This window comes from Trichosurus vulpecula, chromosome 2 (genome assembly GCF_011100635.1).
Source record: "Trichosurus vulpecula isolate mTriVul1 chromosome 2, mTriVul1.pri, whole genome shotgun sequence".
Taxonomy (NCBI): domain Eukaryota; kingdom Metazoa; phylum Chordata; class Mammalia; order Diprotodontia; family Phalangeridae; genus Trichosurus; species Trichosurus vulpecula.
The window spans coordinates 332,553,656-332,577,601 of NC_050574.1; the positions used below are offsets into that span (position 1 = coordinate 332,553,656).

The 23,946-nt window shown below is 41.7% G+C and overlaps 1 protein-coding gene across 2 annotated transcripts in view; it reads left to right on the top strand.

The window, feature by feature from the left end:
* MYLK (myosin light chain kinase) overlaps window positions 1-23,946 on the top strand; it is a 338,535-nt gene that overhangs the window by 311,960 nt on the left and 2,629 nt on the right. For both annotated transcript variants that reach the window (XM_036746782.1, XM_036746783.1), the window contains exons 28-31: window positions 1,920-2,072; window positions 5,480-5,603; window positions 18,328-18,457; window positions 20,860-20,991. In XM_036746782.1, the coding sequence (XP_036602677.1) occupies window positions 1,920-2,072; window positions 5,480-5,603; window positions 18,328-18,457; window positions 20,860-20,991 (539 nt within the window). The remainder of the gene's footprint in view (window positions 1-1,919; window positions 2,073-5,479; window positions 5,604-18,327; window positions 18,458-20,859; window positions 20,992-23,946) is intronic.

The following is a 23,946-nucleotide window of genomic DNA, read 5'->3' on the forward strand; positions in this document are numbered from 1 at the left end:
ATTGTCCGTTGTTTCAATAAAAGCCTAAGGTTGGACAGCCCTGAGGTATATATATAGTGAGTTTTAAGATTTCTAGAGGCCAAACATTTCACAGAAATGGAGGCATGATCACACTAAGCATTTCGAGGCCTTTTCCCATTCAGGGTCACTGAGGTTCCAGCTTGAAGCTGCTCTGCCTCTTTGCTGTCTTTCCAGTATTGTTTTACTTTGCTACTCCCCACATACTCTTTGTAACAGAGAAAATCAGTTGAGCAGAGCCAACCATCAAAGCAGCTGCATCAGACAGGGTATGCAGGGTTCCATGCCTGGGAGATTTTCCAGTCACTGATGCAAATCATCTATATTTGCCTGTGATTCAGGTTGTGTGTGTGATGTTTTTATGCCTTCCAAGCTATATCCCTTTGTTCTCCTTTCCCCTGAGAAGTAACTATGTCATGGAAGCCCAGCTGGTGCTGACTACCTATTGCTCATCCCCTTCAGGTATTACTTGTGACTTGTGAGCTGTAGGACAGTTTTGGAGGACACCGTCTCTGTCTCATTTTCATCTGTCAGCCTGTTCCGAGGCCTTCTGTGAATATTAGCCATGCTGACATACCATATTTATTGGTCTGGGGTGGAGGAGAGTTGGAATTCTCAGTTAACATTTATTGGGTTCCTACCAGGGGTGTGCTGGTAAATGTTTAGTAATCAGCTCTCGGAAAGGGGAATGTGTGTATGACATACTTTTTAGTTTAATCTGCATTGTTAACATTTTTTCCATTACTTTCTTAGCCGAGACAAGCAACAAAACAATAAATCAAGCCCTTATTTGTAGCAGTTGCTCATTTCTGAAGTATAAAATTCTCATATTGAAAATTTAATAATTGGTGCCCACAATCCAGTTCAAGCTGGCTCCAGCACATCCCTCATTCCTACTGGGTTATAGAGCATACAGTAAAAGAACACCACCACACCCCCAGCAATCCTCTCTTTAGCCTGCTTCTTTTACACTCTGAAACTTTCTGCAAGATAACATTGCAGCCATAGGAGTATCATGTGTGCATGACTCCTGGTGCCCTCCACCCTTTCCTTGTCTTCCATCATATTGTTCTAGCAAAGACCTTTCAGCTAGACTGTGACACATGATTTCCTCCCCCACCCCTGCCCATGCCGATCATTCTGGGCATGAGGTCGTCACAATGTCTATTCCTTTATCTTACTCCCATCCCACTCCTTTCCTTCTTCTCTACCTCCCTCTTTCCCTAGACCATGTCAGTTGGATTCTGTGGATCTTCACACAATATGGGATCTCCTCCCCTTAGAATCTTAGACCATACTACTCTTTTTTTTTTGCCCTTTTCCTTACCTTTACTCTCAATGTAGGTTGTTTTCTGTCAAAATAGATGAAGATTTGTGAACAGGGCCTAGGGAAAGATTAGGGCTATGAGAAAAAGAGGACCAGAGCCTTGATGGAAGGAAAATTCTGTTTTAACTTCCTTTTTTTTAAAGCAATAAATGTAATGGAACAAAACATTTCATTTCCGTCAATCAATCAGGTATTTATCAAGTGCTTACTATGGCTTAGGCACTACACTACATGCTTGGGAACAAGTACAAGGCTGAAACAATCCTTATCCACAAGGACTATCTTCCTTTTCAGCAATGAGGGGGAAATGTTTAGTGGGAAAGTGAAACCCAGCTTGGTGATGTCTGAAGTCTCACAACCTTATTTTTGTAGCTGGGGCTGTTCAATGTAACTTGGGTAAGCCTGGTTCAGCCACTTTTTATGTTCCAATCACAATTCACTCTGGCCTCCTGTTGTTTTTTTTTTCTTTCCAGCTTCTTTGGGGCAGCCTGCTGTCCTGGCTGCTAAAGATTTCACCCCTGCTAGCCCACCTGCTTCCTGCTCACCTGTGCTCTCTCCATCTCCCTCTCCCCAGGGTCAGTGGACTTTCCCCTTTCATGGGTGACAACGACAACGAAACCTTAGCGAATGTTACCTCTGCCACCTGGGACTTTGACGATGAAGCGTTTGATGAAATTTCTGATGATGCCAAGGACTTTATCAGCAACTTACTGAAAAAGGATATGAAGTAATGCCATTGAGATTTAAATGGGTTTTGCTTTCTTTCACTTTGGGGGAGGGGGAAGATTTGGGACAGAAAAAGGGAACTGCTTGACTATTGCCTTTATCCTCCATTTCCACTCCCCTGTGGCCTCACGATGTTGCACAGTGTTATGGAAACAGAGAAGGGTGGGCTGCCACTGTGGAGGAGAGAAGCCTGATTATGAGTCTATAAGTGAAAGTAAAGGGAGAAGGAACACATTTTCCATTAATCAGTGAGCTTCACTCTCGTATACAGACAGGGAATATTGAATAGTACAATCTAGACATACAATGAAGCAGAGAATTGAAGCAATTAGGGGTTCTTAGCCTTATTTGAGTCCTGGACCCCTATGGGCCCCTCCTCCCAATAATGCTGTTGAATGCATAAGATAAGATACGTAGGATTACCAAGGGAACCAATTAAATTGAAATACAGCTATCAAAACCTATTTAAAAAAAACGCAAGTTGGTGGACCCCAGGTTATGAATCCCTGAAACAGCAATGAAATGAGTAGTTCTGTGGTGAATTGGAACAAGTCTTGGACTTGGAATCAATTGGAAGATGTAAGTGTGAGTTTCTCATCTACTGTTAACTTGTTGTATGACCATTGGCAGTCTTTGAGGTTCTCTGAGCCTCAATTTCCTCATTTGTAAAATGAAGCTATGACTACTTATTCCATTTGCCTGAGAGGGTATCACAACAAAGAAAATATTGGATTTGGAGTCAGGAAGATGTGAGTTCAAATCTAGCCACAAACTGTAACCCTGGGCAAGTCATCTGGGTTTAGGTCTGCTGAAATGGAGATAGAAGGATATGATAAAAAAAATTAACCTCTGTCTCAGTTTCATCTGTAAAATGGGGGTAATAACAGCACCTGTGAGAATCAAATGAGATCATATTTGTAAAGTGCTTTGAGAACTTTAAAGAGCTCTTGTGTCAACAACCCGGCTGGCAGCTTCTGTGGGGGTATAAGATTCACCCACAGCCAACACCCAGAAAGCTGCCAACAGCACAGGTTCTTTCGATCTGCTTAATTAAGGAAAGCAAGGTGAAGGGGTTGATAAGCTTACTTTTAATTCAAATATCATTCAGTTAGTTCAGGGAAAAAAAACCAGCACCCTGAACTTCAAAACAAAATGCAAATTACAGACATCAATAGACTTTGTCTGATTCAAGTCCCAACAGATAGTTACCACAGTTCAACAAAGTTTCAACATCCGGGTTTACAAGCTGGAGGGCTCCTTAGCTACAGCGGCCCGGAGTCTCCTCATCAACACCATCTCCAGAGCCTCACACCAATAGCTCTGTCCTCCCTTCTTATAGGGCTTTAGACATCATCAGACATCATCTGAATCACCAGAGCTCAGGCTCTGGTGATTGGTTCTTGAGTTGGCCCCTCCCCTTAGGCCCCTGGGATGTTCACATCCACATGGATTACATTAACACCTAATGGGGTTTGGGCCTGGGGCTTAGCACCTAGTAAAGCTCACTGAGATAAATTGAGTCACTCAAAGAAAACAAAGACAATTCTGGTTACAGCTCTATAGGGGCAGCTACGAGTCAGAAGTCAGGACTTGGAGTCAGGAGGAACTGAGTTCAAATTTGCCCTCAGACTAGCCATGTGACCCTGGGCAAGTCACTTAACCCTGATATCGAAGAAGGAAAGAAAGAAAGAAAGAAAGAGGAAGAAAGAGCTCTATAAATGCTAGCTAATAAAGCAAAGGACGAGATATTACATAAATGTGCGCTATTATTACAAGTGCAGTTAGGTGTTGTCTAATTGGAGGTATGGTTGTAAACTCCTTGTGACTAGAATTTGTTTCATTCTTTGGACTCTCCAGAGCTAAATACAATGCCTGGCACACAGTAGGAGCTTACAAAATACTTGTTAATTGATTGAGAGCAAAATTTTTTCCTCCATTCAATTAAAAAAATACTATATTACAATACAGAATATTTACTAATGCATACAAGGCCCTGGGATTGCAAAGACATATATGGTGAAATCTCCACTGTTAAGCAACTTAAAATCTAACATGGACATGACTAATATGGTAATACATCTTGCATGATTGAACATGTATAACCTATATCAAATTACTTATTGTTTCAGGGAGGAGGGAGAAGAGGGAGGAAGGGAGAGAATTTGGAACTCAAAAAAATGTTTTTAATGAATGTTAAAAATTGTCTTTCCTTGTAACTGAGGAAAAAATTAAACATTGTTTTTTTTAAAAGAAAAAAATCTAATCTTGGAAAAGGGTGCACATACATAAATACCTGTGGTACAAGCAAAGTATTATGAAAGACTTGAAATGGGAGCAAACACTTTTAACTTCAAGTATCAGAGAAATATTCACTGATGTTCAGTATGGTTGTAGGTTTACTATTTTCTCATATTCTAAATTCATGTGTTCAAAAATTCAAAGAGCAATACTGTTAACTAAAATATCTGATTAACCAGCGACTCTTATTTCTCAATCTTTGGGATAACAGAAGCTTAACGTGTTTCACGTCTATAGTCCTGTGTTGCTCTTTGATTTAAAACTCTTTCAGCAACATGCACCAACTCTTACTTTTCTTAGGGAAAAAGAGACAGAAAAGCAGAGGTGTCCAGTGCTGCCCATTCCTTCTTATGGCAGCATCAGACAGCTTGGCCTAGAAAAATTCCCAGATGTGCTCCATTCAGGTGGTCCCAGATGTGATTGTAACACTGCATAATGATTCAGAATTTAAGTGGTCAAAATTAATTTTCTGTTCAAACTAAGAACAGAATTTCAGGTTCTGGGTCTTTCTTTAGTAATAATAGCTTGCATTTATATGGTACCTTAAAGATGGCAGAATGCTTTACAAATATCGTCTCATTTAATCATCTCAACAATCCTGGGATGTAGGTGCTATTTATTACCACCATTTTACAGGTGAGGAAACTGAGACAGACATTGGTTAAGTGACTTGCTTAGGGTCACACAGCTAGTTAAGTGTCTAAGGTTGGACTTGAATTCAGGTCTTCCTGAGGCTCAGCCCTCTAGCCACTGCACCACCTAGCTTTAGTCATGTATTCTTGCACCAGATGCATTTTCTCTTACCAATTTGAAATAATTTGGAAGCTGAAATAGGTTTAAGTCAGCTGTGATGGAGATAGAAGGATATGAGCAAAGAAATTTTGTTGCTGTGTCTTAGAAATCCAGTTTGGTTCAGTGGGAAGAACACAGTACTGAGAGTTGGAAAACCTGGGTCCTATGTACAACTTTCTGGTTGACTGGCTTGGTGATACTGTCCACAGCAGTCTCTCTCTTTTCCTCATCAATCACCTGAGGAGGCTGGGTGGACTAGACCATCTCCAGTGACCTTTCTAGATCTAACATTCTGATTCCCTGCTCTGTCTGTGATAGGAACCGCCTGGACTGCACCCAGTGTCTTCAACATCCGTGGCTAATGAAAGACACCAAAAATATGGAAGCCAAGAAGCTATCCAAAGATCGGATGAAAAAGTACATGGCCAGAAGAAAATGGCAGGTAATGAAGAAATCATCGTGAACAGGCTTGTGGCCACAGATCACTGTGACCCGGGACGGTCATGCTCCCCAGCTCTCCTAGTGATTCCCATATTTCCAGGGAAGCATTAATCTGCAATGTTCTGTAGGATCAGATAGCTCGGTTGACAGACAGCTCTCAGGGCTAAGTTTTCTCCTCTTTAAAATGAAGGGTTTAGATTAAATGACCTCTGAGATTCCTTCCAGCCTGATGATGTGAATGAGGCCAGACCAATTGGTTCAGTCCTCCTATGGGTCAACTATTCTGTCCCATGGTAGCAATACTCCAAACTATGGAACCCTCCTTCACCAGATTGGTGGTGGTGTTGTTCGGTTGTTTCTGATTCTTCATGACCCCATTTGGGGTTTTCTCAACAAAGACACTAGAGTGGTTCGCCATCTCCTTCTCCAACTCATTTTACAGATGAGGAAACTGAGGCAAACAGAGTTAAGTGACTTGCCCAGGGTCACACAGGGTCTGAGGCCTGAACAAAAGACTGCAGAGGCCTCAATGCAGCTTCTACCCATTCTAGAGAAAGTATGAAGAATACACATCCCATTGACAGGGCCTTAGGAATAGTGGTGTGCTGGCAAATGTTTAACAATAGGCCCTCTGGGAAAAAGTATGTATGACATATTTTTTAATTTAATCTACATTACTAACTTTTCTAAATCACCTGTTTAAGTCTAGACAATAAACAAAACAATAAATCAAAAGCCATTTGCTGAGGTGTAAATGCTCACACTGAAAATTTCACAATCAACTCTAGCGTGCCAGCATAAGCTGACTCCAGCACACTGCTGTTTAAGAGAATTGGCTAGAGGTACCAATGTCAGTATGGAGAATGAGGGCTCCATTGTATAGAATGGTGTCTTGTGGGTTTGTTAACCAGCAAAAACATATTGATTGGTTTGGTTTCGTTAAAAAACTCATTTTGTTCACTGTTATCTTGGATTCTATCAGCATGCTTGATTGGAACAAGATATTAATATGACACTTTCACACAAGCTCCCACTAAAGAGAACTCAGTACAGTAGAGGGAGTGAAGAAGGAAGATGAAGTGTAATCGGTCATCGAATACTGGGGCTGAAAGGATTTTATTGTTGTTGTCGAGTCTTTTAAATCATGTCTGACTCTTCATGACCTAATTTGAGGTTTTCTTGGCTGAAGTAGTCTGCCCTTTCCTTCTCTAGCTCTCTTTGCAGATGAGAAAAATGAGGCACACAAGGTTAAGTGACCTGCCCAGGGTCACTCAGGTAGTAAGTGTCTGAGGCCAGATTTGAATTCAGGAAGATGAGTCCTCCTGACTCCAGTAACAGCCCTCTTATCCACTACCCCAACATCATTATTTTAACAGATGAGAAAGCTGCAGAGTAGACAGACCGGTGATGTGACTTATAAGTTCAAATTCAGTGGCAGAATGAGAACTAGAATCTCTAATCTCTTTATTCCATATCCACTGTTGGTTCCTTTATATTGACTCACGATTTCTACTTTTAGGAGACTTCCAGTCTAATGTAGGGAGAGATTGGAGAGGGAGGAGAGACAGATTTCCCTTCCTTTTAGGAGCCCCCAGCATAATGGAGGACACATGGTTAATGTAAGGAAGCTAAGTTTATAGTTCTGTGGGATGGACATGACACAAAGAATAATAAACATCATGGCTCCATACAGCTCTCCATAACTATATTTGGGAGTGTTGAGGGGGATAGATGCTGGAATGAACAGAGATTCCACTTAGTTATGTGGAAGAAGTACATGGATTAATGGAGAGAATAAGAAAGAGCCCTCCAGGTGGGGGAACAAGGACTGAGATGCCAAAATAAATTCCTCCTCAGCAGGTTTACTTGACTGGGGCAGGGTGCTTGAACTGGAGAATGAGAAATTTAAAAATTATACAGACGAGAGAGAAAAAGAGATGAGACACTTAGCTGTGATTTTATGTCAGTAACTTGCCATGAGTATGGGCATGCTGTGGGGCAGCTAGGTGGCACAGTGGATAGAGTACCGGGCTTGGAGTCAGGAAAACTCACCTTCCTCAGCTCAAATCCAGTCTCAGACACTTACTAGCTGTGTGACCCTGGGCAAATCATTTAACCCTGTTTGCCTCAGTTTCCTCATTTGTAAAATGAGCCGAAGAGAGACATGGCAAACCACTCTAATATCTTTGCCAAGAGAATCCCAAATGGGGTCATGAAGAGTCAAACAGGACTGAAAACAACTCAACAACAATGATTTTACAGCACCAAAGACATCACTTTTTGTTTGAGAAATTAAATGACTTAAAGTGCTAGGTCTATGACCCAAGTGAACATGACTGCTTGGAAAAGCATTTAGGGACGCTGGGGAAAGATAGGTAAGGGACCCTGTTTGGTTTTGTGTTTTCCATTTTTCAAGGAATGCCACATGTGCATTCAGTGAGAGGGGTTTCAAGGCAATTCCCTAGACAAGTTGTAAAAGACTAAGCTTCCAGTCACTTGGGCTCTGTGGACCGAGAATCAGTTATGGAGTCAAAGACCTGGGTTCAAATCTGACCAGCTGGGTGATCATAAGCAAGTCAGTTAGCATTTATAGGCCCCACTTTCCATGTTAACTAAGGGGGTTAGATCAGACACTATTAAATCCTTTCCAGGTATTAGTGTAGCTCCAGATTCTAATGTTTTAGCCCACAAAAATCCTGTTTTACCCATAATGGAGCCAAAGTATAGTAATTTTTCTAATAGTATGATTTCAGTTATTTTTGTTGTTGTTCAGTCATTCCAGTCGTGTCCAACTCTTCGTGACCCCATTTGAGGTTTTCTTGGCAAAGATACTAGAGTGGTTTGCCATTTCCTTCTCTGGCTCATTTTACAGATGAGGAAACTGAGGCCAACAGGGTTTACCTCAAGGTTATACAACTAGTAAGTGGCTGAATTGAATTTAAACTCAGGTTAAACTCCTCCTGACTCCAGGGCCAACATTCTATCCACTCTTCCATCTAGCTGCCCCATGATTTCAGTTATAGCTAACCAACATTGATAACCTTTTTTCTATGGGGAGAATGCATTCTGAGTTACATCTCAGCACACCAAGAGCACAACTACCACCTGAATGTGAGGCACATTCAGAGGATCTAATGCAGAGACAGAAAGCACAGAGGGGAGACTCATATTTCAGGCCACCAGTTATGTGGTATTTCTCTGCATTGCATAAGGGAAGATAACACTTTATATCTGTAGAAGAAAGGTATGCTTAAATAGAAATAAAGCATCTTACTTGTCCTGGTTTGTTGGACTCAAAAAAAATGGCTCAGGAGGGTCACAAATTCAATAAGAGTGAAAGAAAAGATAGTGTTGTTTTACTCTGCTCCATCAGACCACAACTGAAGTTTGATTTTCAGTTTGGGGGCACTTCTTTTTAAAACAAATACTTGTGTTTTAATTATAATATCTTAAATTATTTATTTAAAATTATTTCAATTTAATTTAAATGTCTAAAACAAATCTTTTTTAATAAAAGGATAGCTATCTAGAAGGGGAAAAGAGAAACATACAGGGAGAAATACAGAAACAAAAGTTCAATAAAAATCTTTCTAAAAAATATTTTTAGTTAGAAATAGTATAAGAGTCCTAGGAGCTGACTCTCCCAGTGCTCTAAAAACTCACCTTTGACTTTTGAGGCTTTATACAGTGATAGCTTCTGAGGCCTCTCTATCACAGTCTGTGATTTTGTGGGGTTTCCTCGTCTCACCAGGAAAAGGGAAGATAATATGAAAGTGATTGGACTAAGCAAAGAATAGGAATTAGAGGCCTGGTTGGAAACCTAGCTTCCATTCCCTAGAAATTACCAAGACATGATAAGCTTTATTGAACAAAGATTATAGAGAAGGCACAGTATGGTATTTTCTTCTCTGATGACAGAACACTTAGATCCTCTGTGGCCTAAACTGGTCTTAGCTGCCACAGGAATGTTATCCTCTCCTCAAAGGAAACTGTAGGCATGAAGATGTTCAACCTAAGAAGCTATTGAGGTATACAAAGGAAATAATGCTTTTTGACCTCTTGCTTTCAAGGATTCTGTCTGTCAAGCTATGGCGCCTTATCATCAGTGGTGAGAGAGTTTCTATGGATACAGTCCAAAGTCAGGTAGTCAGTTCTTGGCTGGGAGGCAAAGGTCCAACCTACACTACAGGTTGAAAGCAATAAAGAGCTTTTGCCAAATGCCCCCAAAAAAGAATCGGGATCAACTAGGAATTTTTGTTTCAAAAAATGTAAAATGCGCTTGTTCAGCAAAAATGAAATTAGCGTTTCATTTCAAGAAACAGAAAAGAAATGTGGGGGAAAGGGGAATAAAGATTAGGGGAAAAAATTTTAATGAGCTTCTAGTTTCAGCCAGAAGAATGACCTTCTTCTCACTTTGCAAAACCAGTTAGATGACAACTGAATTCTAATGTAAGCCATGTCATGAGAAAGTATTCTGGTTGCCAAGCACTTACACATTTCTCCCTGCTGGAGGAGTAAGAGATGACTATCTGAGCGATGAATATCTTGATTTAATGCAGATTTCCCCTCCAAGTATAGGATCTTTGATTACTAATGCATAATAATGTTTTTATTTGAAACAATATCACTTTTTTCCAGTCTTGTATTTCGGTCATACTCTTAGTGAGTGCTTGCATAACATATGTTTCATTAAAAATTTAAATGAAGAAACAAAGACAGAGACTTAAAGTACTGCTCTATCTAGTTTTGTAAATAAGAAGATAAACTCTAGGAGGTTAATCGCTTCCTACACAATCAGCATCAGGGTTAAAGGTGAAAGCTCCAGACTCAGACTTTGCTATTTCCCATTTATATGTTGTTTATACATTGGGGATTTCCTGTAATAAAAGACAGAAGCCGGGCTAGGGTTCCCTGTGAAAGTGATGGGTATATGTGGGGAATGATTCTAAGTAAGGAGGCCTCAATCTGAGACCATTCGCCAAGGGCTCACTCTCTTCCCTTCCTCTTCCATCTCCTGTCACCCAGATGCCATCTGCCACCATCTCCTCCTTCACGCCTGTCTCAGGTAGTGGCCATTCCTGCCAGGGCATGCCCCTCTCCTTGCACAATTCACCCCATCTCATCTCTATTTCTTCAGCACATAGCCTCCTCTATCATCCATCTTCTCCCACTATCTTCAGTCACTCGCTGTGTGTCAGCTGCTTCCCCGCTGCCAACAAACATGCCCACCTCCCCATCTTCAAAAAACCCCCACTCGATCCATCTCTGCTAAATATCCTTTCATTTCTCTCCTCCTCTTGAGCCCAAACTCTCTGAGAAGGCATGCCTCCACTCCATTTCTTCACTCTCCACATCCTGGCTTCCACTCATCATTCAATTGAAACTGCTTTCTCATCATCTTTCCATAATCAAATCCAATGGCATGTTCTTAATCTCCTCCTTTCTTGACCTCTCTTCAGCCGCTGACACTGTTATTATCCTCTTTGATACTCTCTTCTCCCTAGGTTTTCACGACCCCACTCTCTCCTGGTTCTCCTCCTATATATCTGACTGTTCCTTCTCAGTCTCCTTTGCTGGATTTTCATGCAGGTTATTCCCACTAACCATGGGTGTCCCACAGGACTCTCTGTCCTGGGTCTTTTTCTGTTCTTCCTGTATGCTATTTCACTTGGTGGTCTCATCAACGCCAGTGGATTCAATCATCTCTATGTTGATGATTCTCAAATCTACATATCCAGCCCTAACCTCTCCTCTGACCTCCGGTCACATATCATCAACTACCTATTGGACACCTCAAACTGAATGCCTTGTAAATATGATAAACTCAACATGCACAAAATTAAGCTCATTATCTTTTCTCTACCCCAACCTAATTTTGCTCTTCTCTCTAGGGTACCACAATCCTCCCAAGTCACCCAGACTTGCCACCTAGGTATCATCCTTGACCCCTTACTCTCATCCCCTATATACAATTTGTTGTGAAGGCCTGTCAATTTTACCTTTACAACATCTTCTGACATTCCCACCACCCTGATGCAGGCCCTCGTCACCTCAAGCCTGGCCCATTGGAATAGCCTCCTCATTGGTCCACCTGCCACAAGGCTCTCCCCACTCCTGTCCACCCTCCACTCCATTGTCAGCGTGATTTTACTGAAGTGCAGATCTGACCATGTCACCTCCCCACACTCACTGAACAAACTCCTGTGACTCCTTATTGTCTCCAAGATCAAATCTAAAACCCTCTGCTTGGCATCCAGAGCCCTTCACAACCTGCTCTCCCTCCTCCCACCTTGCTGGTCTTCTCACGCCTTACACTCCCATTCTCATGTATTCTGCAATCCAGTGATGTTGGCCTCCTTCCTCTTTGCTTGAGACACCCATCTTCTGACTGGGCATTTTCACTGGCTGTTTTCCATGGCTGGAACTTCTTTTCCTCCTCCTCTCTACCTCAGCTTCCCTGAAGTCCCCCTTAATCCTCCTTCGACAAGCCTTTCTTGATCCTCCTTAATTCTAGTGCTTTCCCTCTGTTAATTATCTCCAGTTTATCCCGTCTACAGCTTCTTTGTACATAGTTGTTTGCACGTTGTATTTCCCATTAGACTGTGAGCTCCTAGAAAAGAGGGAGTGTCTTTTGCTATTCCTTATAACCCCATTGCTCAGCACAGTCCCTGGCACATAGTAGGTACTCAGTAAATGTTTATGAAGGCTGCTCTATCTTCACCTGCTTCAGACGCTGGGGAGGACTGGAAAGTCCTCAAGAATAAGGAGTCCTGAAAACATCAGGGTATGGTCTGGCCAGAGAGAGTACAAGACTCTTTGTTCAGTCCCTTCAGACGTGTCCAACTCTTCATGACCTCATTTGGGGTTTTATTGGCAGAGATACTGGAATGGTTTGCCATTTCCTTTTCCAGCTCATTTTACAGATGAGGAAACTGAGGCAGAGTGAAGTGACTTGTCCAGGATCACACAGCTAGGAAGTGTCTGAGGCCAAATTTGAACTCAGGAAGAGGAGTCTTCCTGACTTCAGGCCTGGCACTCTATCCACTAGGCCACTTAGCTGCCCCCACTCAGCCCATGGCTGATTCATTCCAGTAAATATTTCTCCTGAGAAGTTTGCTTTGTGTATGGCAGCCAGTATTGCTCAAGGTAAAATTTCTGCAGGGGATATAAAGTCAAGGAAGGTGTCATCCCTTTTGAAGATAATAGCCCGAAACTAGCTTCTCCCTAGATGCCAAGAAAATGGCATCTAAGTGATCTGTTTGGTTCTGACTAGCAGCTTCTTTCTAGAAGACAGTCCATTTCTGGAAGGCTACAATACTTCTGCTCTAAAGCATAAGTGGACATGAAATCATCTTCCTCCCAAAAATTCGTTCCCCATCCTAACATTCTTGGTTCTGTTCATGGTCAGTCAAACAGTCAATAAACATTTATTAGTGACTCTATTTTCCCAAGTCTTCCAGGTCAGTAGCAGAGTTCACAGGCCAGTTCTATGATACAAATCAAGCAACTGGGCACCACGTGCTTAGGTGTTCAGGAATGCCAAAGTCCATGCAGATAGCAATTAGGAAACAGTGTCGTCTCATGGAAAGTGCATTGATATAGAAGTCAGATATTCTACTCTGTTCAGCCATTCCAGCTATTTAACTTTGCTCAGCCTCACCTTTTCCCTGTATTAAATGAGAACTACAGACATTTCTTGCTTTTTACAAGTGGACCATTCTGCAGACCTCTAAGTGAAGCAATTTCTACATAATGTCAATCTGCCCATGGATATGGGGCAGGGCAGGAGACAGGGAGGGGTTCACGTGCCCATGGAGGGAGGGGATGGGCACACAGTTCAAGGACACATAGGAACTGGGGACAGAGAAGTGAAAGCAGGAGGAGGAACATGTGGGGACCTAGCCAGAAGCAAGAGGAAAAACACACAAGGGGGCAGACAGAGATAGGAGAGGACAGGCAACACATGGCCAGTGTTGGAGGGGGGCAAAGGGGAACAGATACGTGGTACCCATGCCTGGAAGGACAAAGACAGACACAGGGAAGTAGGCCGGTAGGCAGAGCTGGGCAAAGGTCAACTCTTTCGGCACTGGAAGTCTCAAACCAAGTCCCGAATCTGGCACTAGCAGAAATGGTAGTCTGTCCTTGGTCCACTGTTCTGCTTTCACTTGGAGGGTTTTTAGGTTTGTTTTTTTTTTTTTCCAGTCAAGGGGTGGAAGGCCATAGAGTGCTGAGAAAAGTAATAGGAGTGGAGAGACAGAGAGTACCATATTGTACAATAAAGTTAACACAGGTGGTTTTTTTGGAATGCAGATTTCTTTCCAAATTCTTTATGTCAAGTCAAATTTGGTAATGCGAAAGCAAAATCTATCTGTAAATGATCTAAGTCTCATTTCAACTCTAAAATACCAAAATCCTGTGATTGTAAGACCTATACAGCAGGGCTCTTAACCTGGGGTCCATGAACTTGTTTTTAAAAATATTTTGATAATTGTATTTTAATATGATTGATATCCTTTACCATTCTATCTTTACTTTATGCATTTTAAAACTTCATTCTGAAAAGGGGCCTATAAATTTCACCAAACTGCTAGATGGGTCCATATATACCCAAAAGGTTAACACCCTCTAGTCTAAATGGATTGAGGAAGCAATGTAGGGCAGGTGGGCAGATGACAAGTCACCAACCAAGGAGGTCCCCAAGAATTTTAGGAGCAGACGCAAAACAGATCGGGAAGCAGGTGTTTGATGATACCAGCAACAGAAAGACTGAATTAAGCGTTTTCTTAGGTTAAATTCTGAAAATGGCTAGAAGAACAGTAAGACCCATACCTCTTCAATCAGGAAGTAAGTCATGTAGCCTGTTGGCTTCAGTTACTCATCTGACTCCCTATCTACTGTGTTCCACCATTCTGTGTCTGTGAGTATGTAGGGGGAGGGGGTGTGAGGAGAGGAGGAAACCAGGAGACCAAACCAGGCCCAAATGAAGCCCACTCTTCCGTAATGAAAGAACCAATGTGATTACAGAACCCTACTGTCGGTAATCTTAGAAAGTTGTGGAGAATGGGAGAAATGTTGTTGGAGTGAAGAGAGACAGATGTCCTGATTTTCCAAAAAAGGAAGGGAATAAAGTCTGCAAGCTATAGGTACTGGAGACCTCCAGTGCTCAGATTGAGTAAGAATGATGGGTAGATGTTACAAAGAGACGACCAGACAACAGAGTTATCCAGAAGAGTGTGCTGCCTTGGGAGATGGTAGATTCCTCTTTATTGGAGGTCTTCAAGCAGGAGCCAGACAACCATATATCTTGGGAAAGGAGTAGACAGAATTCTTTTTCAGGTATTGTTTAAACTAAATAACCTCTGAGAGTCCTTGACTTCTAAAATTCTGTGATTTTAAACCCCCTTTACCCTGGTGAGATTGAACCTTGTGAAGCATCTGCCATGTAGGCTTGGCATTAATAATGATGGCAAATAGTGGCTGGCTGGGTAGTAATGCAGGGATGAGTTATAGGCAGATGTAGTTAATTACCTGGCGTCCAGGCTTCAAATCTGAGAGCCACGTTTGATTCTTCCTTTTCCCTTGTTCCCATATCCAGTCATCAAATCGTGTCCATTCTTCCTTCACAAGTGTCTCTGCCATCTCTTCCTTCCTTTCTTCTTTTCTCCTCTTTTAACTATCCTCCGCAGATAGAAACAAGTCAACAAGTGTAAAATGGGCTAGTATATGAAACTGTGAGCTTCTATTAAGTAGTTTTACTTTTTAAAGTACAAATAATCACCCAAAAGGGCATCTAGTAGTGCAATGGATTGAGCCTCTGGCCTGAAGCCAGGAAGACTCATCTTCCTGAGTTCCAATCCAGCCTCAGACACTTGCTAGCTGGGTAACCCTGGGCAAGTCACTTTATCCTGTTTGCCTCAGTTTCCTCATCTGTAAAAGGAGCTAGAAAAGGAAATGGCAAAGCACTCCAGTATCTTTGCCAAGAAAGCCCTAAATGGGGTCATGAAGAGTCGGACACAACTAAAATAACTGAACACCAACAAAAATTACCAAAAATGCCTTCTGACTCCGAAATTTTATTTCATTAACTTAATTGCTTTTTAAATTATCTAGTTTTGAGTACAGTGAAAAAGTTAACCTCATTATTTAAGCCTTGAATCAAACTATTCTTTGCCCCTGGTCAGCTCTTATCTGCCAGTGTGCAGATGGGCTAGCCCATTTACAAATGGATTCATTTCTATGTGTGGACTTTAACATATTTACCATATCTCAGCCTCTCAATAAATCAAAGTCTTTTAATGATTCCAAATTCAAAATTTTTTGTTGGGTGACATTTCTGTATCATAATGAATATGCCAGAATTGCTCAAGGTAAAATGGGTGTACGAAGGGAATTCTACAAACATTTATTCAATTATCTCCTCTGCATGCCAGGCACTGGGGGTAATATGAAGATAGAATCCTTGACTTCACTGGGCCTGCAGTCTATTTAAGGGGATGTAACTCATATAAAAAAAAAACTAAATGCAAAATAGTATATGAGAGGTGCAAACAAAGTGATGTCTGAGATCCAAGGAATGGGGAAAATAGATAAGAAGGGGATCAGGGAAAACTCAGTATCACAGAATCCTAGATTTAGCACTAAAGGTGGCCATGTAAATGAATCAGTCCTATGTGGACCTCCAGGCACAGGGATCAAAATTCTAAGTAGATATGAAGGATGAAAGTTTAACAGGTGGAAGAGTGTACTATGTGGTGGAGAGTGGTATGAAATAAAGCTGAGAAGGTGGAGTGATCAGTGGGGGCGGGGGAGAGATTATGGGGAAATTTTAGGTAATTTTGTAAAAAGATATTGATAAAAATTCATTAACAAAACATAGAGTATAGCAGACTGTAGAGGGTCTTGACACTATGTGTCAGAGTCAGGGCTTCACCCAAGACCTCCCTGGTCCTGAGCTGTCATTAGTAAGTACTTAAGGGTTGAATATTGATTGTTCATCTGTCCTCTGGGACCAAAATTGATCATGGCAATTAATCTGGGATTTTTAGTATTATTTTTGTTTAACATCATTATGATTGTGATGTATATTGTTCTCTTGGTTCTGTTTCCTTCACTTGAAGTCAGTCATACAAGGATCTAGAATTCTAATTGGAAGCTGGGAATCATGAAAGGATAATGCTGAATGTTCTTGGCAATTTCTCCACAAAAGTACTTTCTGGAAAATTCCAAACTCTGCTTGGACTGACTGTACAAAGAAGTTGTACTTCAGAATTATGGGACTATCCTTAGCAGGGATTATATATCAAGGCTGATTCCAGCCCCAGGTATTGAGGGTGAAGACCAGAGTGTCCAGAAGAACAAATATCTGCTGCCTTTCTTTTTTTAATACCTACATTTAGAAATGTCCTTTGTGAGATTTCACAGCTTATATAAAGACTAGCCAGAAAGAAGAATTTTATTGTGCCATAAGACATAGCACAACATAAATCACAAAAAGAATTAAATATAAAGAACTAAAGAATTAAAAAAAGCAGGGGAGGCTTCTATGAATAGATGCAAGGTAAGCAAGACTGGAACAGTTCATACCAAGAGTTTTTAACTCTTTGTATCATGGACCCCTTTGGCAAAACCTATGGACATTTTCTCAGAATATTTTTAAATAATTGAAGGAAATACTACATTTAGGTTAGTGAAAAAAAAATTTTTCCCATCCAAGTTTCCAGACCTGAAATCATGGGCCCCAGGTTGAGAACCCCTGCTCTTCATAGTGACCCCAATAATGTAAAGAATATAAAACTGTAAATGTTAAAGAATGTCATCGAATGACATCAGAACTCTGATTGAGGCAGTGACTGCTCTTGACTCCAGAAGATGGACGGTGAAGTCTGACTTTTCTTTTTGACAAAGAGATGATGGACTAGAGCTGAAAAATGAGAGATATACATTGTCAGATGTGGCCAGTGTCTTAGTTTGGTGATTAGCAATTCTTTTTTGCTTTAAGGGAGGGTTCTGTTGGGGGCAAAGCGGAGGGTGAAGTAGGGTGAGCAGTGTAAGGGGCAGTAATGTAAGAAGAAAATAAATTTTAAAGCATTCATTGTTGTTTTTAAATCTTCAAAGAACCAGAGAAAACTGTAGATACGGAAAGAACCAACACATCATTTGTTACAAAAACTCTCCTTTTCTAGACAAAGAAACTGAGGCCTAGGGAAGTGCTGGATCACAAAGTGGGTTGCCCAAGGACTTATCTTTTCAAGAATCTTTTCTTTTCAGCCCAACTCCCTTAACTTCTATAGCAACAGAGCCCTCAACCAATCAAAAGCGAATTGCTAGAGCAGCATTTTGAGAGCCAGCCCTGTCCAGGTCCAGTTAGCAATAAGTCTTTGTAGCTGTCTATGCTCTCAGTTGCTTTATATAAACTATCCCTTTTATGGGAGTTGAAGCACAGTTTGAAAAGAGTTTTTGTCTCATGTTGACCTTGTTTAGTCACATTAACGCTCCAAGTCAGCTCCAGGGCCCCATTCCATTCTCTGAACATCTTCTGACATGCTGATAGTACTGAGCAGGGCAGGGTTTGGCTCATTCCTCTAGCAGGATCAGCCTGTGGGGGCTCTTTTCACAGGGAGGACGGACACTCACTCACTCATTCTTTCTCCTCGACCCGCTTGCTGCGGCTGAGCTGGATCGAAAGGAGCTTTTCTGAACCTAGCCCTGTGTGTCTATTTTTCCAGAAAACAGGCAATGCTGTGAGAGCGATAGGAAGACTGTCCTCTATGGCAATGATCTCGGGGCTCAGTGGCAGAAAGTCCTCTACGGGGTCACCAACCAGCCCTCTCAACGCAGAAAAGCTAGAAACAGAAGGTAAGGCGCTCACAGAAACACTGGATTCTTAAGTAGTTGTTGGGGACAGGATGTTCCCAAGGGAGCAGAGGGGAGAGGAGGGGATAACATTTTGAATTATCCTTTGCACAGTGGTGAAGAAGGAATTTGGAGATGCTGCTGGGCTTCCTGACCCTGAGACCAGTAATTAGGCTGGAGGTTTTTAAAAATGTGCTTTCAGCCCTCAATTTGATGGCCCCACAAGGAAACGAGAAACACTATTGGAGAACCATTTGGTCTCAGTTTCCTTTGCCATCCATTGCCCAAGAATTTCTAACAAATGCTTTTGTTGTGGGGGCATTTTACAAACTTTAAAGCCCTTAATCTTTTTATTATTATTACTCCTATTCTTGTTTTGTCAGTCCTAGGATTTCTTTGGTATAGAGAGCCCCCGGGGAAAGACCTAACTCTACCCTTGCAGATTCACAACTGTGCTGCAGCCTATAGGATTCAAGAGCTGCCCAGGACCCTGAGAAGGCCGGTGACTTGCCCAGGGTCGCACAGTCAGGATGTGTCAGGGGCAGGACTAAAGCCCAGGGTTTGCTGACTTTGTGTCTGGCCCTCTATCCACTGTGACATTAGCAGTAGCAGTAATCAGATCACGCCACTCTTGAGAGGGTGGGGAGGACAAGAAAAAGGACAGAAAGATCGTTTTTCAGGTCTCTTAGCCAGAGCTTGTTTCCATCTTCGTGTGAGCTTGGACGCAGTCTGCCTCTTTATCTCTGAGGCGCCTCCCATGGCTTAGATGCACCAAGTTGTCTGGTAGCTTTTGCTTTGGAGAGAAGTCATCAGAGGCCCATTTGTGCCTCATCTCGGAAGACGGTTTTTGGCTAGGCCTGAACTTCACCATAAGCTATTATGACCGGCACAGTGGGGTCTGCAGAGTTAAGGAACTTATTCTGTTTCATTCCCTTCTCCCAACCCTCCAAATAACCCTCCTGTTCCTAGCATTAACTTTGAGAGCAGCAGTGGGCTAAGAGAGATGATAGAGTATAAAGCAGAGGTGCCAAACTCAAATAATAGATTAATTGATTGATCAATGAAGGACATTGCCTTTCTTGATCCTGGAACTATTTAAAAAAAAAACATTTTGAACCCATTCTGGCCCACTGAAATGAACCTATAAATTTGTCCCTGCAGCCACATATTGACTTAGAAAACCACAGATTAACATTATCTGCATTGTATTAATTTTTATTTTTTTTTAAATTTCCAACTATATTTTAGTATGATTTGGGCTGCATTTAGGAGTTTTGAGGCTGTGAGCTGCCATACTGTGAGTCTGACACCTTTCGGGTTAGGTGTCCTGAACTTGGAAAAATCAGCCATCATTATGTATATAGCAAAGCACTTTACCTAGGTTGTCTCATTTAATCCTTAGAACAACCCTATGAGGTAGGTATTGTTATCTTACCTAGTTTACAAATGAGGAAACTGAGGCTGAGAAGGTTAAGCAACTTGCATCATAATATATAAAGTTTTATATAAAGCTAGTGAATATCTGAGGCAGGATTCAAACTCAAATCTTCCCAACTACAAAACCTCTCTAGATATACGCTATCCCTTGAGTAAGTAATACTTAGCTAGGTTCTAACCCTGGTTCTAACACCTAGGCCAGTTGCTTAATTTCTCTGACTCTGAATCTCCTCACATGAAAAACAGAAGTGATCATGCTTGCCCTGGTTACCTCTTAGGATTGCGATGAGGGTTTGCAAACTTTAAGATGAAGTTACTGATTATTTTTTCCTGATCAAACCTTAAATCTTTGTCTACAGTGAGAGAAGGGAATGAAAAATGCTGGAAAGTTTCAAGTGCAGCTAGGATTTGGTTCTTCTTGCTTAAGAGAAGGGAGGCTGAGCTGCTGGATTAGAGCAAAGGACTATCTATCCAAAATGCCCTAGGAAGCTTTCATAGTTTTCTTTTTCCACTGAAACAATATGAAACACAAGTGTCAAGCAGACCACCTCCAGGCCCAATTATCTGCCCCCTTCACCGCTGAAATAATGCCAGCTGTACAAAAAGCATGTCTCTCCTTTAAAAAGGGAATTTCTTTTTTAATGCATTGGCATAAACAGTGGTGGGCAGGGAGGGGTAAGAACTGTCCCTATCCCTGATTTGGGCATCTTCCAGGAGCCATTTGGCAGCATGCCTACAAGACCTAGGAGGCAAGCCTGCTGATGACTCAGTTCTCTATGTTTGCAGTGTTTTGTTCTTTTATAATGGGGAAGGGGAAGATTTAAAAAAAAAAAACCTGATTGTTAAGGCTATAGGTGGACCAAAGGAGTGGGGGAGTGGTGGTGGTGAGGGTGTGAATAGCTGCATCCTCTTGATTCTAGAAAAGCCTCTCCCCAGAGTTGCCATCCATTGTTCTTTGCTCCCCACAGAAGATGTCTCCCAAGCCTTCCTTGAGGCAGTTGCTGAAGAGAAGCCCCATGTAAAACCTTACTTCACTAAGACCATTCTTGACATAGAGGTGGTGGAGGGGAGTGCTGCTAGATTTGACTGCAAGATAGAAGGTAAGTTGCGAGTAGCCTTCCCTTGGCTCCATGTATTTTTTCACATTTCTACGTCCATTTTGAGGAATGGCAGAACATTCACTATATCCCACTGAAGAAATCATACCTCTCACCCCCACCATGTGGCAGTTGCGGAGGAGAAGCCCCACATAAAACCCATCTGGAATGCTGAAGTTTAAAATTAGTCACTCTATCAGTAAGCATTTATTAAGTGCCTGCTGTGTGCCAGGCACTGTGCTAGGCATCAGTGATACAAAGACCTAAATCAAGGTGATCCCTACTCTCAAGAAGTTAATGGGGAGGACAAGGACATATATAAGTATGTGCAGAATAAATATTAAGAAAGCAAGGATGAATAAATATAAAATAATCAAATACAAGGTTATATGGGCGGGGAGGACACAGTCGGTTGAGAGAATCAAGAAAGGCTTCCAGTAGAAAATAGTGCTTGAGCTACCTGGCACAGGGAAGGAGGGAATGCATTTTAGGCATGGGGGGACAGCCATGTAATAATAATAGCAATCATAATAATCATAGCTACCATTTATATAGCATTTTTTAAGGTTTGCAAAACACTTTACGGATTTTATCCCATCTGATGCTCACAAGAGCCCTGGGAGGTGGGCGCTTATGATTATTCCCATTTTACAGATGGGGAAGCTGAGGCAGAGCACAGTTAAGCGACTTGTCCAGGCTTACACATTTAGTGTCTGAGACAAGATTTGAATTCGGATCTTTCTGACTCCAGGTCCAGCCCTATGTCCACTATACTAACTAAAAGTGAATAGGAAGAATGCAGTGGTAGTTAATTTCTGGAGAGGTGCCCTCAGGGGAAGTGGCCTCACCTCTTTCACTTAGTCACCTAAAAAGGCACAGGTTCTGTAATTTACAGGGCCATTTCCATAGCCCGGAGTGGGTTCAAAGTGTTTTTAAATAGCCCCAGGGTGAAAAAAGCCAATGTCTTTCATCGATCATTGATCGATCAATTAATCCATTATCAAGCATTTTAAAGCATTTCCTATGTTCCAGACACCGTGCCTGGAGATACAAGGACGAAAATGAAAACAGTCTGTCCCCTCAACCTGCGTGTACATATACAAGTCTATACATGATATAGGAGACAGAGATGGGACCTGTCATTTCATTGCTATAGGGAATTCTCAAATAACAGTATAAGCAGTCAAGTGACTTCCCCAAAGTCATATGGCCAGTATGTGTCAGAGGAGGTACTTGAACCCAGATTCCAAGCCCAGATCTAAAGATCAATCAAGAAGTGTTTATTAAGTACCTACTATGTGCCAGACACTGTTAGGTGAGAGGGACAGGAGTACAATGAATGAAGCAATGTCCACCTCCAAGCTTATATTTTATCACTGTACCATACACGGCTTCTCTTACCAGATGTACACAAAATAAATACAAGTTGATTTTTAAATGAAACCTGAGCAGCTGGGGAGATAGATTTCTGGGTAGGTCTTGATGGGGTAAGAAAAATATTTAATAGGATAACGATGCAATGCCTGTAGGAATTATAAGCATTGTCCCACAGAGATACCATACTAGCAGATTGGGAAAAGTTGTGGGATTGGTAAGAATGGAGAGGAAAGCAGAATAATTTCAGAAGTCGGGGTCCTGATTTGGACCACCTGGGACTAGTGGATGGCAAGCCATCATTGGAGTCAGGAGTATCCGAGTCCAAGACCTGCCTATGCACACCTGCCATGTGACCAAAAGCAAGCCATTTAACCTCTTGGTGCTCCTAAGCAGCTCTGTAAATTACTAATAAGTTGTCATTTTAATTGTAATTTATAATTGACAATCTACATTGGTAGAGGGTGTTTCCACCAATTTATTTGGAGTTCTCCAAATAAATGAAATCACAGATTTAGACCCCCTCCCCCGTCTCTGATTAAAAAAAAATGTTTTTACATAAGCAATTATCCATTGGTCTGCCTTCTGGTAGGGGTTGTGTGTAGGAGAATTCAAGCACATTGACTGTGAACAGATAAACAAGGACAGAATGCTCCTTGGAATGAATGTTAGGATTCTTAAGCCCTTAAATGTGATTTTTATTCTGCATTGGGGCTAGAAATTTTGACATAAGAAAATATCTCCAAAATTAAGATGGAAGTCAATGGAAGCCTAACTTGGCACACAAGTTTTTCTTTTACACAAGACTTTTTAGCAATATACCTAATGTATTTATAATCCAAACTGGATAGTCAATTTTCACTCACCACAGCGGATTATTGTAATAGCTAATAATAATAGCTAGCATTTAGAAAGCACTTTCAAATTTGTAAGCACACTTTACAAACAGCATCTCATTTCATCTTCTCAACAACCCCGGGAGGTAGTTGCTGTTTTTATCTCTGTTTCACAGATGAGTAAACTGAGGCAGGCAGCATCACCTAGGTTCACACAGCTAGTAAAGTGCCCGAGTCCAGATTTAAATTCAGGTCCTCCTGACGTCAGGCTCTACCCATCATACCGTCTAGATAACTAGATTTTTCTTGTCATGACCACTCTGTGGCCATTATCAATCTCTCTGTTTACTCTTACTACCAAATTACAGTTTGTAACTCAGGTGCCTCCTCCGGCTTGTACCGCCTGTGTGGCCTTGGTCAAATCCCTGGGTCTCAACTTCCTCAACTGTAAAATGAGGGAGGGGGATGGATGCAGTGGCTTCTGTAAATTTCTGATGCTGTTGTCCTTTGGAGTTTCGAGGAAGACCACAAGCTATGTTTGTATAGAAAGGGGTGAAACTTTATCCTGAGACTGGATGTTGACCATCCCCAGACTGGAATGAGACACAGAGTGAGCCAGATGAGAAGATGACCACCCTTCTAGCTTCTGTTTTGTTTTGAGCTAGTCCCCTACACCTTTCTATTGAAACACAGGTACCTAAATGTTTCCAAAGGGAAACAGAACATTTTCGCCCCTTTCCCCTTTATT